Genomic DNA, 15,446 nt, shown 5'->3' with positions numbered 1-15,446 from the left:
TGCCAGGGGGCGGGGGTATGTAAGCACTGCCAGCAACCTGCCAGGTCAGTGCACAACACTTGCATCATCCTCTCTCTGCCTACCATTGTGCTCCATGCTTCTGAATGGTAAGAACAATTTGGGTTTCAAATGTACGATCCTGCAGAAGCACACTTCCAAAGCCCATTCATGACAGTAACCAGATTCAAGCCTCCATTCTCCCGATTTTTTTTTTTTTAATCTCCCACTTTGCTCTTCTGAAATGTTGGCATTTATGAAATATGCTAATTTTAACTTACAGTTTCCACAAAACTCAAAATAATTATGGGTACATGCAGATAAAATTAGCAGAAAATAAATATGGATAAATGCAGTCGGAAATGGCAGAAACATAAATACGATAAAAACCGGGAGCCCTACTTTTAAAGCTGTGAGTTGGTTGTACAAAGATGGCGTAGCCGCGGCGTCTCTAATCACACCAAAGATGCACCAAAGATTCTGGGAAGCCGCGACAAAATATGCGAGAGAAGCTAGTGCGCGCGCCTTGTACTTTGAGATGTTACACCAAGATGGCAGCTCCTCTGCTCTGCGCATGCGTAGCCTGCTGTGGTCGTTTTGCCATTTGTATGACCAGCAACGGCCACCGTAGCGACAGTGTTTTCCCCCCTCTTCTAGTTTTGCACCGCTTTCTCGGCAACAAAGAGGGGAGGAAAAGCAGTCCGTATTCCGCTGCCATCGCTGCAAGTAAAAAAGAGCGGAGGACGTCCTGTATAACATATTCCCGTCCCACACGAGTCCCCGCCCAATCACTAGGCACCATCATGAGTACGTGACCGGCGCCATGACATCACAGGTGAGCTTGCCGGAAGCGACGTAGCGGAAACTGTCTGTTATGGGGGAGTAGTGTTTACGATGACGTCACTTTGATGGAACGTGATGTCATATGTGGGAGAAGTGATGGCGTTTGCAGGAGTTTGGTGTGTTATTTTGATGCTTTTCATTTTTGTGTCTCTTAGTACTTGGAGTTGTCTCTTAGGTATTGTAGATACTTCTGACAAGTATGTTTTGCACTGCTGCCAGGGTTTCATTGTGCATATGTGCGACTTTTTTGCGTTCGTGGTGTGCCTATGTGTCACGTATAATGAGTTCAGATAGTCGGTTTTGGCTGTAGACTGAAAATGACTAAACTACAAGTACCGGATTTATGTGGAGAAAGGGACCAGATGGCGTACTTGAAAACCTTTGATATGTCCCAACCAGCTTTTATCCTTACGACCATAGCAACTTTATTGTCAGTAGTAAAAACACACATGTCTTCTTTTGAATTCATTCTAGCGGACGCCTTACTGACTCAAAGAAAAGAGAAACCAGTACAAGTAAACATGGAACGTCTACACGCTAGAGCACATGCTTAGCCAGTGGTCTCTCTGAAATCTGGGCTGGGTACATCTTTAGAGATAACTGGGTTTTGGCGAGAGGTTGAGGCAAGGTCATACCTACTGTATTTGTTAATGTTAGTTTCTTATATTAGATAGTACTTCGACTGGTCAATTCAGGATAATGGCATCTGTGTTAGGGTGCGGAAAAATCCTAGCCATGACATAATAACATGTACTAGAGACCTGTAGTGAGGAATGTGCTTGCTAATGAGTATAGCAGGACCACCTCCCCCACTTCACTTTCTCCATACACAACTGTTGGGACAGGAATATCTTTTTTATGTTATATTAGCGTGTTCTCCTGCCCTGGGTACCCAACTGCATGTATATCTCGCATCCTGACGTTTTCCTTTGACTTTTGCGTCACTGTAATGTAAACATTGGCGCAGAGGCCTTTTCTTGACGATCAGAGGTCCAGGACTTGTCCTGTGAGCTGTCTTGGGTTTAGATCTTGGAGCAGTTTTGTAGCATACCGTGGATTAGAGAATTAATATTGCAACTGGTCGTAACATTGAAGTAAGGGAGTGGAGATGGGGTTGACTTTAACTATTATAATACCTTGTTGTTTAGCATGGAGCTGTCTTAACTCTGACATTTGATGGATTGTAAGGGTGCAGGGATAGCAGAATCTCTTGTGAAGGTTAGTACATCTCTACATGACCTGCCATTTTGTCTTACCCTGATTATGTAGCGAGGTGTGGCTCACTGGTTAGAGGCGGCAGACCCGGAGGCTGAGAACGGCCCGGGACCAGGGTTCGATTCCCGACGCGGCAGGGTCGAGGACCAGGGTCAGCGGACTGATAATTCTCGCCTCGGTGCCCACTTTGGGCAGTGATCACACTCGGTAACTCTGGGCATTAAGCTTGCCTCATCGCTACAACGGCCCCCCACAGACGCCGGGGATGCCTGGCTTCACCTTGGAGATACCCAGCATGGGACCATCTCACAGGGAAAGCCAGGACGGGTTCCCCAGCGGTCATTCGCGCCAGGATACTCCGGTAGTAATTGAGCGCGCTACAAAACACCTTACATTTACATATACATTTACATTTACATTTATTCTTTAATTTGGGCTGATTAAATTCAGTGCAGGAACCTTGCACCTCCTTTTGCCTCTGTTACGGGTACTCCAGGATGGAGACCGCCCCAGTGCTACCTGCTGTGAGAATTCCCACATTACACAAAGACTGTTTCTGGAGAACAGCCTTGAAAGGACACTTGGAAGAAGTACCGACTCACACCAGTTCTATAGTTTGAGACAGTGGTTCCACATTCCCTGTCTAGAAGTTGTGTATGCAAGTGGGATCTCAATCAGCCTTTTTTGTTCCGGTTCCAAGTCCTTTATGAAGAAGGAAGGGAGTGTTTGGCAGAATACTCTGAGGACTACTGTGCAACCAGGGCTGGTGCCTGCCTGACAGCCAGTCTCCCAGAGGTGAGCGGACATCACCTGAAGTCTGGATTCTCTGCTGGAGGAGCTGTGTACCTGCCCTGAAGTGCCTAGAAGCCTCCTGCCCGCTGAGAGAGGGAAGAAACTTGCCAGGCGCTAGTGAAGTAAACACTGTTCAGGAAAGAGCATGATTAAGCACCTATGCGGCGGCTGTGGCACCCAGATAAAGATTGACTGTAACATAGTGATCTGGAAGGACCCTAGTGCTTGTTGATGTCCCCATACTATTGCCTTGCTTTATGGCAGGGACTGTGATACTAAAAGCTCAACCAGGGCTGCAACCGTCTATTTCCTGATGGCACAGTCGGTGCTGCACCTATCGACTTATTGAAAGTCCATGTGGCTCTATAACTTCTAAATTGCTGAAGGCCCAATTGGAGCTAAATTTGTTGAGCACCCAGATTTGATGACGGCTGCAACTGCCTATTGCAAAATACACCTCCCTGAGACTGCATATACCTACAGTCAGGACTGAACAGCATCCATTTCAAGGCTGTAGATCGCCAATCAATGTACTGGCGCTTCTAAGGCGGAGCGGTGCTATCCAGGCCATCGTAGCCAGAACCTCAACCTCATCCTCGTGTGAGCTGGCTCCACAACCGCAAGAGGACATGCGACTGAATGTAGCTTGCTCCAGGCTCTGAAGAACTCCAACCAAAATGTGCCTGTTTTTTGAGGTTCTTTCAAGTGCACAAGTGTGTAGAAAGGATTGATGAAAACTCATGCAACCAGTTCATTAGGTCTCGCCTATCTATTGCGTAAGCGATACTATGCGAGATATTTAGTAAGGGGCTTTTGAAAGTGCTCCCAAAGTCTGCAGGCAGATCGGGTACAGTGCATGTGCGCCGGGCGCGCGCACCATTTGTCAGCCTGCGTGATCACTTTCGCCGCCGCTTTGATGTTCTCAGTGAGCCGTGCATCCACTGAGAACATCAAAGCGGCCTCGAAAGTGATCACCATTTGCCATCTGAAGGATTCTGTAAGTCGCAGAACCACTCGCCTTAATTATCATTACATTCTGCTCCTTCGAGGTGTGTTGCTCTTTCTCTGCACACGTGTTTCTCCCGGCACCGCAATGTGCTCGCCCTTGTGTGCTTTTCCCCTACTTTGTTTTCTTGCCTGTATGCTTGTCCTCCCAGCTCTACATTGCACTCTCTCCTACATTTGCTGCCCTGTTCATAACACCTTTAGCCAATTGCTTCCCCCCATCCTACTGGTTTTTACTGCCTTACCCATATTGCAACTTCCCTGCCGTTTGTGAGTATAACAACTACGTGTTGCTTCCAACAATTTCTTGCACTACTTTTTTTGGTTTGTTTACAATCCACATTTTTTTTTAATTCTCTTTTTTAGCCATGCTACTCAGCATGCTGTACACCATGGCTAAAACCGTTCGAAAAGCCAATAGGTCCCAAAGCCTTGACCTATTGGCTTTGCCAATGCTTGTTGCACCCTAATGCATCCTCCATCCAAGATAATGTTCATTGGCAGACCCTGTAACACCCGCAGAAGAAGCACATCATTGCTTTGAAGCTTGGCCAGCATTATATAAGTAACACTCCTATAATCAGTGAGCCGCGCGGCCACTGAGAACATCAAAGCGGCCGCGAAAGTGATCACAAAAAAAAAATCCAAGTTGCTTTCTTTACTTTTTCTGGTTAAGAGTGGAGATGCAGGGCATTACAAATTTGGAGCATTGTGACATAAAAATCAAGTCACAGAGAGCGCGCAATATGCATAGAGTCCAAATTACTGTTTTTGATTTTCTTATTGCACATCTTTATTGCGGTCTTTGCTTTTCACTGCTACAAACATCTTTCTTGCTTTTAAAACTTCACCCATATGTGCCGATGCATTGGCGCCACATTTGCCTCTCCTAACGCTGATACTGATCTTTACGAGGAGGAAACCATTGTTTTTATTCAGCTACAGCAGTCTCCCATTTAACCACAGGTAGTAACTGTTCCAACATTTCACACCAGTGCAGACTGGATGGAGGCTACACTTAGGAGTCTTTTTGAAAAAAAGGTGTCAATACATGCCAAAGTATTCCACTTTACAGTTTAAAAAAAATCTACATTCTCGATCGTTTCTCTGCTTGCCATTTTAAAAAAATGTTTTACAATTAACTTTTAGTTCTGCTTCAAATATACAATAGGGTTAAAGGAAAGCTAGACTGTTTATCAGATGCATCACAAGTTAGTTGAGACTGCACCTACAGTTTCGAGTGCAAAGTATTATTTGTCCCTCCGGCAGAACATTGTGCTGTAATGCACCTCTTAACTCTCACTCACTGCATTTATGCCGACATTACAGATACCTTTCATACTGAACATTACTTCACTCCGTAAAAATGCATATAGCTCTTCCAATGCACTTCACACAATTTAGTCATAGTGCACAGACCTTTAACACTGCACCTCTGGTCTGTCCCTTATAATGCACAGAGCTTTCCTAATACACTTTTAAGTATATCCCTCACACTTCTTACTGAACTTCAGGTCTATCCACACTGCACATACATCGCACATTAAATCTTCAGTGGGTATGCACTGCACACACCTCTTACACTGCACCTCATATTAATCAGAACAAGCATTTGCATTGCAATAGGTCTCGCATTAGGAAAGTTTGAGCTATTGGTATTGTAAATGACACATTTTTTATTTATGTGTTGGTTTTGAAAATAGTGAAATTAATAGCTTTGTCATTTACAAAGCCAATAGTTTTAACTTTCGCAAATGTGACACCTATAGCATTTGTAATGCAATATGTGTTGTATTTACGTGACTTAGATGTATTGATATTACAAATAACAATGGCTTTTAATTTTTTTAAATAATTAATACTTAAATAAAAGTTCTATCTATCGCCCTCACTCTATCTATCGCCCTCACTCTATCTATCTATCTATCTATCTATCTATCTATTACCCTCTATCTATCTATCGCCCTCACTCTATCTATCTGTCTATCTGTCTATCGCCCTCACTCTATCGCCCTCACTCTCTTTCCCCCTCACTCTATCTATCTATCGCACTCACTCTATCTATCTATCTATTGCACTCACTCTATCTATCTATCTGTCGCCGAAGGCGCGCCAAAGGCAAGCCCGTCTGCACCCGTCCGCGGCCGGTCCGGGCTAGGGGCACCCCATTATGCCCATTTTTTTACGGACTCATCAGCCCACCTCCGATCCTTGCAGAGATCGTGGCCTCTGGCAGATTCCACCATTGCTAATATTTCCAAACTCGGCCTTATGACCTGTAGTCTCTGTTTTTCTTTTGAACACTAGATCCGCGGTCAAGCACTATCATGAGCTATTTGTTCTCCTTGACACGCACAAGCCTGATCTTTTGTTTCTCACAGAGACTTGGTTTTGTCCGGACTCCCTCCCAATCCTTTTAGCTGCCCTTCCCTCCTCTTATTATGCTCTCCGCGCCGACCGACCAGCCGGGAAGGCTGGCGGCGGCGTTGCCCTGATTGTCCGCTCTGGTCTTCATTTTCAGATTTTATCTGCCCCCCCCTCCCCCATCACAGCGGTCGACTACTTAGTCGTCCGCTCTGCCTCTTTCCTAACACCTTTTACCTGTATGCTCATGTATCGCCCCCCGCAACAAACCCCGGACTTTCTTCCTGCTGTTCAGGACCTGCTGGCCACCCTGGCGGTGAACAATTCCTCTATCCTTGTGGTAGGTGATTTCAATTTTTGGCCGTCCGACCCTGCTGAGGATCTCTTATCTAAAGAGTTCTCGGACTCCCTTAGCTCTCTTAATTTTCTGTCCCATGTTCACACCCCTACTCATACTCACGGCCACATCCTGGACCAGGTGTGGTCGCTTAACTGACCTGTTTCCCCCCTGTGGTTTCCCCGTGTGCCTGGTCTGATCATTTCCTTATTTCCTTTTTTCTGCACCCCTGTCTCGCCAAGAAACCTCCCCTTCCCAGGAATACCTGGGCACGCAATTGGAACCACGTTGACATGACATCTCTCTGTTCCTCTCTTTCTGCCTCTAGTCCCAACCTTCAAGACCTTCCTTCCTCTTCCCAAGTGGACATTTTAAATAAATGGCTCGCCAGAGGTTGTGATCAGGTGGCCCCCCCTCAGACGAGTTACTGCCAGGCGCTCCAACGACGCTAATAGATGGTTTAATGCTGAACTCAAGGAGAAAAAAATGGCCCTACGACAAGTTGAGCGAGCTTGGAGACGTGCTTATTGTCCCACTCTCAACTCCATTATACCACACTTCTCAATCAATACAAGAAGTCTATCCTTTCTGCTAAGACCGATTACTTCTCTTCTAAAATCTTGTCTGCTGAAAATCAATCGAGAGAAATCTTTACTATTGTACAGGACCTGGCTTTCTCGGACAGAGCTACCCTTAAACCTTCTCCGTCTCAGGCCCGCAGTGATTCGCTTAATAGCTATTTCATGGAGAAAATTATAGCCATTAAGTCTAACATTCCTCCTCCCTCTTCCTCTTTTTCGGATCCTCAGCCCTTGCCTGCCCGGTCGCACCTTGACCACTTTCCCCCTCTGACCAAAGAGACATTCCTATCCCTTCTCTCAACGATAAAGTCAGACTTCCCCTCTGACATTTGCCCCGCACATATCCTGAGACAAATGTATTTGGCTTGCCCTTCCCCCCCCTCTTACCTTCCTCAATAACTCTCTTGCTCAAGGCATTGTCCCACAATTTCACAAATCCGCGACAATAATTCCCATTTTAAAAAAGCCAGGTGCAGATCCATCCTCACTTGCAAACTATCGCCCTATCTCTCTCCTACCATTTTTAGGCAAAATATTGGAACGTCACGTCACCAGAATACTCAGCGCCTTTGCTGAGGAGAACGGCTGTCTAGCCTCTCTCCAGGCTGGTTTCCGCCCAGCGCACTCCATGGAGTCTGTAGTACTCTCTGTTATGGACAACCTCAGAGAGGGCATGGACACCAACCAACCTCAAGCCTTGGTTCTTCTTGATTTATCCGCCGCCTTCGATACGGTTGATCATTCCATCTTACTCTCCCGTGTCGGGCGGCTGGCATCAGGGGAACCGCCCTGGTCTGGCTATTCTCCTTCCTGAGGGATCGCACTCAGGCCGTCCATCTGACTGATTTTTCTGCACCCTCTTGTAAGGTTCAGTGCGGGGTCCCACAAGGATCTTCTTTGTCCCCTCTTTTGTTTAATCTGTATATCTCCCCTCTTATTTTGGCACTACAGCAGATGGAGGTCACAATTTACAACTATGCTGATGACCTCCAGCTTATTTTTAATTTATCCTCCTCAGAGTCCATTCTCAATTTCCAATCTGTTATGTTTTTCATCAGGGACTGGATGAACTACAACCATCTGAAGCTCAATCCTGATAAAACCGAGCTGGTTTTGACAGGTGGTTCATCAAGTCCCTGGAATTCTGTGTTTTGGCCTTCCTCTCTGGGTTCTCCTTCTACCACTTCCTTTTCTGTCAAGACCCTAGGGATAAAATTAAACGCTCGCCTCACCTTGCACTCTCAGATTAGTTCAGTTGTCTCTTCCTGTTTTCTCACTCTCCGCACTATTCGAAAGGTTTCTCATTTCTTTTCCTTTTCTGCTCTTAAACTTATTCTTTCTGCTATGGTCATCTTCCGCCTAGACTACGGCAATGCTTTGTATACCGGTGTCCCTGCATACAATCTTCGGAGACTTCAACTGGTTCAGAACCAGGCCGCCCGACTTGTTTACAATCTTCCGAAGTTTCACCATGTCACTCCTGCTCAAAGCCTTGCACTGGTTGTCCATCCGGAAGCGTGCCCTGTTCAAGATGGGCTGCATCACCTTCCAGGCCAGGGACAGCTCCTGGCTTTATCACCTCTGAAATTAAGGCCTACCTTCCTAGCAGAGAGTTGCACTCCTCTTCGCAATCTCTTTTGGTTGTTCCTCGCTTTAGGAAGAAGAAGTCAGGAGGCATTACATTTTCCACTCTAGCCCCCGCCTTCTGGAACTCCCTTCCTTTACCCCTCAGGTCCTCCCCCCATTATCTGGAGTTTCGGAAAGCATTGAAAACATTTCTGTTCGCCCAAGCCTTTCCACACTTGCTGCTCACTCCTATCTCTGTCCACTGGCTCGCATCCTTAGCGCCAAGAAACCGCCTGGTAGTCGTGCGCTTTATAAATATTTTAATTTCAATTTCACTCTATCTACCTGTCTATCTATCTATCGCCCTCTATCTATAACCTCTATCTATCGCCCTCACTCTATCTATCTATCGAATCACCACAGCATCACTCAGCACCACCACAGCATCACTCAGGGGCACCACAACATCACTATGCGCTACCATAGAATCACTGAACGCCACAGCATCATTCGTCGCCACCACAACAACACTCAGCACCACCACAGCATCAATCTGTGCAACCATTCAACAACAAATGGTTCAAATATGTTCTCTCAATGTTTCAAGCTTTATTACAAATGTCACAAAAAGATGTTAATGTTTCACTTCTGTTCTTGGATTTTCGTCACAAAAAAATACACTGAACATAATCTTCACAAAAGTTTAAGCTATTGCCATTATAAATTACAATAACTTTAATTAAAAAATCTATCGCCCTCTCTATCTATCTATCGCCCTCTCTCTATCTGTCTATCACCCTCACTCTATCTATCTATCGCCCTCACTCTATCTATCTATCGCCCTCACTCTATCTATCTATCGCCCTCACTCTATCTATCTATCGCCCTCACTCTATCTATCTATCGCCCTCACTCGATCTATCTATCTATCTAGTGTGAGGGCGATAGATAGAGTGAGGGCGATAGATAGATAGAGTGAGGGCGATAGATGGATAGATTGAGGGCGATAGATGGATAGAGTGAGGGCGATAGATGGATAGATAGATGGATAGATAGATAGATAGATAGATAGATAGATAGAGTGTGAAGGGGCTCGGACTTGACAACATACCACAACAAGGTGGAGATGGAGAAGGGTGCAAGGCAGAGGGCGAGGAGGGTGCAAGGCAGAGTGGAGAAGGGTGCAAGGCAGAGTGGAGAAGGGTGCAAGGTAGAGAAGTGTGCAAGTCGGAGGGGGAGAAGGGTGCAAGGCGGAGGCCGAGAAGGGTGCAAGGCGGAGGCCGAGAAGGGTGCAAGGCAGAGGGCGAGAAGGGTGCAAGGCAGAGGGCGAGAAGGGTGCAAGGCAGAGGGCGAGAAGGGTGCAAGGCAGAGGGCGAGAAGGGTGCAAGGCAGAGGGCGAGAAGGGTGCAAGGCAGAGGGCGAGAAGGGTGCAAGGCAGAGGGCGAGAAGGGTGCAAGGCAGAGGGCGAGAAGGGTGCAAGGTAGAGTGGAGAAGGGTGCAAGGTAGAGAAGGGTGCAAGTCGGAGGGGGAGAAGGGTGCAAGGCAGAGGGAAGAAGAGTGCAAGGCAGAGGGCGAGGAGGGTGCAAGGCAGAGGGAAGAAGGGTGCAAGGGGGAGGGCGAGAAGGGTGCAAGGCAGAGGGCGAAAAGGGTGCAAGGCAGAGGGCAGAAGGGTGCAAGGTAGAGAAGGGTGCAAGGGGGAGGGGGAGAAGGGTGCAAGGCAGAGAGGAGAAGGCTGCAAGGGGAGGGTGAGAAGGGTGCACGGCAGAGGGGAGAAGGGGGAGGGGGAAAATGGGAATAATGTACTAGGAGGCAAATATTTGGTTCAGTATTTAAAGATGTGGCTTAACGGCTAGAGCAGCTGACTTATAAGCTGGGGAACCAGGGTTGAGTCTGGTGGGAGGGGGCAGCACAGGGGGGGTGGACGGGGGATGGAGACAGCGCACACGAGTGACGGCGCAGGACATGGCTGAAGCAGGGGGCTGGGTGAAATAACAGAGCGGGGAGATGGACGTGGTGGGTCAAAAGCAGCTGGGGTGTTGTGTTTGAAGTCCGGCACTGGGTATATTCAGGAGAGGGAGGACGGTGGTTAACAGGCGGATATATTTCTCAGACCAGCAATACAGTGGGACCAAAGAAGTGCATTCTGGCAAAGGTGTTCTCCTCGAGAACCACATGCCCCTCAAACCCTCCTGGCGGACATGTGTGTGCATTTTACAGTTTGTGATATAAGAGGAGCTCTGACCCCCTGACCCGGACGTCCTCAGCTAGGGCACACTCATTGACTTTACCTCAGAGCTTCATGTCTGCAGCTCAGCACCGCAAAGGCTCTTGGCGGAGTCACGATGCTGCCAGAGAGCAGGGCGGCCATCACAACACCCTGTTTATGCCATCTGTGCAACTTGCTATTTACAAGTTGCATATATGGCATAAACAGGGTTTTGCGAGTGATGAAGAGCTGTGTATTCGCAGGAATGTTCTGGATGTCAGCAAAAGAATGTATAATACAAGTTACAGAAAAGAGCAGGCAAAAGGCACATTTTCACTCAGTGCAGAGGAATCTGCCAAGCATCTCAGTGCTTGGCCTGCGTTGTGCATAGAGGGCATACCTTGTGGAGTTGCTTTCTCTGAGAGCTGCCACTAACTGAACGATCAAATTATACGTTAAAAATGTTATCAAATATTTGGATTAAATTATCTGCACGATTTAGGTCTCGTCTCATAATGTAGATAAAATGAAGGAATATGTTCCGGCAGGATGTGATGACAATGGATTGGCAAACAATACTTGAGTAACAAATATACGTGCAAAACAGATTAAATAAATAAAACTCTTAAAGGAGTCTACTCTTTAAACAAGTGGGGACAGTAAAGCAGGGTGTGGGACGATGCAGCAAGACAGAAAGGCTGGGTGGGAGCAGAAAGGAAGTGTCTTCAGCAAAAGATGTAAAATAAATCCTAAATCACAGCTTGAGCAGCAAAGAAGCGAAAGCAGGCAGCAACACGGAGAAGTAGTAGGTGGGAGGGAAAAGAAGAGACCCGTGTAACTTTCTTTAGGAGCGACTGAAAACAAGAACGCTACAAGCAAAACAGTTTAAGTAAATATCTTAAAAGAAATGTAAATCACAGTGCGACTTTACACATACAAAATAGAACGACGGGCAGGGGGGTGGGAGGGGATGGAGACGGCGCACTCGAGTGAGGGCGCAGGAGATGGCTGAAGCAGGGGGGCTGGGTGAAACAACCGAGTAGGGAGATGGACGTGGTGGGTCAAAAGCAGCTGCGGTGTGGTGTGTAAACAACAAGCTCTCGGCATTGCGTGGCAGGGGCGGATTCCTTTGAAGTGTTTGAAGTCTGATGCCGGCTGCAAACCAGCATGAGTGCGGAGAGAGGCTCACAGGCTGCCAAATGGTGTGCAATGTGCACGCGCCTGCACACATGCACTGTATACAATCCGCCTGGAAAAAAGCCTTTGGGAGCATTTTTAGGAGTCCCTACTTAATATCTCGCCAAAGCATCGCTAACGCGATGGCTCAGGCGAGACCTAAAAATGTAGGGGCATATTACCAAGGACCGGCGATACAATTATCAACGCTTTAGCGTCCGTTTTTCGGGCGCAAAGCAGCAATAATTATATTGCATTATTTACAAGGACACGCTAGCACGTCTTTCGTTGACTTAGGTCCCGTTTTTCACACGCCTCGCATCGATAATGAGATGCAAAGTAGGCATGGTTGTGAAAACAACATGGGAAAATATCACAAAGGCAGCTTCGCGATATTAACAACGAGGCTTAGCGATAATTTAAATCGCGCCAACTCTGCCTTAACTCAGGAATTTAAGGTATGTTAAATTCATCACTAAGGCATACCACATGGGAGTTGGATTGTGGGGCTACGGCCACAGGGCCTATTATCAAGCTTATCGTCGTTTTCCATGGAACATCGCTGGAAAACCAGCGATGTTCCATGAAAAACCATGCTATCGCTGGAATATTTATCGCCATAGAGCTAAGCGTTGATAATACAGAGCTAGCTTGGCAATATATTCCAGCGATAGCCTGCGATAATAAATCAAAGCGAGCTAAGCGCGCCCAGCGATAATTATCGCTGGGGCTTGATAATATGCCCCATAGTGTTTACAGCTGTAGGTGATCAGAATGTGTTTGCATTCATGTGTGTCTACGAGAGAAAAGATGGTAAAGAGCAGGAGACAAAAGGACATGAAGAAGGAGAGAGTGAAAAGACAGTGATGCAGAGGAAACAGATGAACTGTGCAAAGAGTAGGAGAGACGCCGACAGAGGGAGTTTAGAAACAACATGGAGAGAAAAAGAGAATAAGTGAATGAAGCAGTGGGAGAGATTGCCAGGCAAACTGAGTTGAAGAACTGGAGTGACTGAGACACTCAGAAGGGCACCCACCCTTGAAAAGACCTTTGTTTTGTGTAATTCACATTGTCGTTTGTTCTGAGTTTTTCTAAATCTAACATTGTCAGAGTTAAAACAATGTAAAATCTGGTCAGGTCACACGTTGTGTGCCATTGAGGATTCCAGAACACATATTTAGGCCATGACTTTAGTTACATAGGTCACACCTCTTATAAAGTAATCCTAGATGTGCTTCTTTGGCCACACCTCTTTCAGAAACCCCACCTTTTTCATCCCACTTAAAAGAGTGGAACTAAGTGAACGAAGTGGCAGGTGGGGGTAAGTAAGTGCCCCCTAGCAAAGCACAGAGGATGGGGAGGGCCGGCTGGAACTCTGCGTTGCAGGTGCTACCTCGGATATAAACCAGGCTGTGATTGTAGTAAAAAAAAGGGGAAGGGCAAATAAACGTAAGTAGTGTAAAGATATTTTAGGTTAGTCATTATGATCCTTTTTGGAGAAAACTTATGCCATTACATGAGGAGTGCAGGTGTCTCCCGGACTTGTGATTCAAATGACAAACAAATGAAAGATTCTCCTAATGAAACTGTTGTGTGCGGGACATTGCAACGAATCAGCGCCACTAATATTGGTGGGAAGCACAGGACGTGTTTGTTGGAAAGTAGGACCCTGTATTCAACAGCGCCTAGAAGGCCTGCATTATTCTGTAGTGTTTCCTCAACAATGCCTGTGGTGACGTGGACGCAATCTGCGTCTAATGCTTCACCACCTGATATGCCAGTTTAGGAAAAACATTCAGTGGACGTGGACATTTCACAAAGTCGTGACTCGCCTCAAAGAGGCCGGGCGGGTTATAAAGGAGAATCTTGATAGTGAGACCCTCACCCTCCCAGTAAAACTCTCCATGACAATATCTTACAGGATTTTCAAGTGAACCCTCCTGGGGGGCAATGATGTCTGGCGTGCAGAGCCGGTCCTTGCTCGGATAGCACCCTGGGCGAAAAGACATATGGCGCCCTGGCTGCAGCTCTTGAATAAAAGGATTCAGAAAAGGGGGTGGTGATGAACAGAGTGTCTGAATTAAGCAGACCACTCTTACCCAGTCCAAAGATCAGGGCTTGATCCATCACCGTTTTTTAGCTCACTGCACCATCCCAGCTCAGAACCTAGCTACATGCAAATTAGTCTGTTCCTGTCCCAGTGCATGATGGGAACAGGGCAAACCAAACTACCAAGCCAATTCTTATACTGGGAAGGAAACAAGCTTCCGGGGACCGGTTTCTGGCATTTCAGCCGTCGTCGGCCCGGGTTGCTTGAATCCTGATGGTGCAATGAGCAAGGGACTCACATCTGAGTATACCCTTCCACGCTTATGGTGGACAAAATGATTCAGAAAAGGGGGTGGTGATGAACAGAGTGTCTGAATTAAGCAGACCACTCTTACCCAGTCCAAAGATCAGGGCTTGATCCATCACCGTTTTTTAGCTCACTGCACCATCCCAGCTCAGAACCTGGCTACATGCAAATTAGTCTGTTCCTGTCCCAGTGCATGATGGGAACAGGGCAAACCAAACTACCAAGCCAATTCTTATACTGGGAAGGAAACAAGCTTCCGGGGACCGGTTTCTGGCATTTCAGCCGTCGTCGGCCCGGCTTGCTTGAATCCTGATGGTGCAATGAGCAAGGGACTCACATCTGAGTATACCCTTCCACGCTTATGGTGGACAAAATGATTCAGAAAAGGGGGTGGTGATGAACAGAGTGTCTGAATTAAGCAGACCACTCTTACCCAGTCCAAAGATCAGGGCTTGATCCATCACCGTTTTTTAGCTCACTGCACCATCCCAGCTCAGAACCTGGCTACATGCAAATTAGTCTGTTCCTGTCCCAGTGCATGATGGGAACAGGGCAAACCAAACTACCAAGCCAATTCTTATACTGGGAAGGAAACAAGCTTCCGGGGACCGGTTTCTGGCATTTCAGCCGTCGTCGGCCCGGCTTGCTTGAATCCTGATGGTGCAATGAGCAAGGGACTCACATCTGAGTATACCCTTCCACGCTTATGGTGGACAAAATGATTCAGAAAAGGGGGTGGTGATGAACAGAGTGTCTGAATTAAGCAGACCACTCTTACCCAGTCCAAAGATCAGGGCTTGATCCATCACCGTTTTTTAGCTCACTGCACCATCCCAGCTCAGAACCTGGCTACATGCAAATTAGTATGTTCCTGTCCCAGTGCATGATGGGAACAGGGCAAACCAAACTACCAAGCCAATTCTTATACTGGGAAGGAAACAAGCTTCCGGGGACCGGTTTCTGGCATTTCAGCCGTCGTCGGCCCGGCTTGCTTGAGTCCTGATGGTG

General features: G+C 47.0%; 1 protein-coding gene across 1 annotated transcript in view; it reads left to right on the top strand.

Annotated features, from left to right (window-relative positions):
* Positions 1–693: 693 nt before the first annotated feature.
* Positions 694–15,446, top strand: part of LOC147700969 (uncharacterized) — a 99,410-nt gene continuing 84,657 nt past the window's right edge. The window contains exon 1 of the mRNA XM_086929797.1: positions 694–832. Coding sequence (XP_086785923.1) covers positions 821–832 — 12 coding nt within the window. The 5' untranslated portion in view covers positions 694–820. The remainder of the gene's footprint in view (positions 833–15,446) is intronic.

This window comes from Lissotriton vulgaris, chromosome 7 (genome assembly GCF_964263255.1).
Source record: "Lissotriton vulgaris chromosome 7, aLisVul1.2, whole genome shotgun sequence".
Taxonomy (NCBI): domain Eukaryota; kingdom Metazoa; phylum Chordata; class Amphibia; order Caudata; family Salamandridae; genus Lissotriton; species Lissotriton vulgaris.
This window is presented reverse-complemented; position numbering and strand designations above follow the sequence as displayed.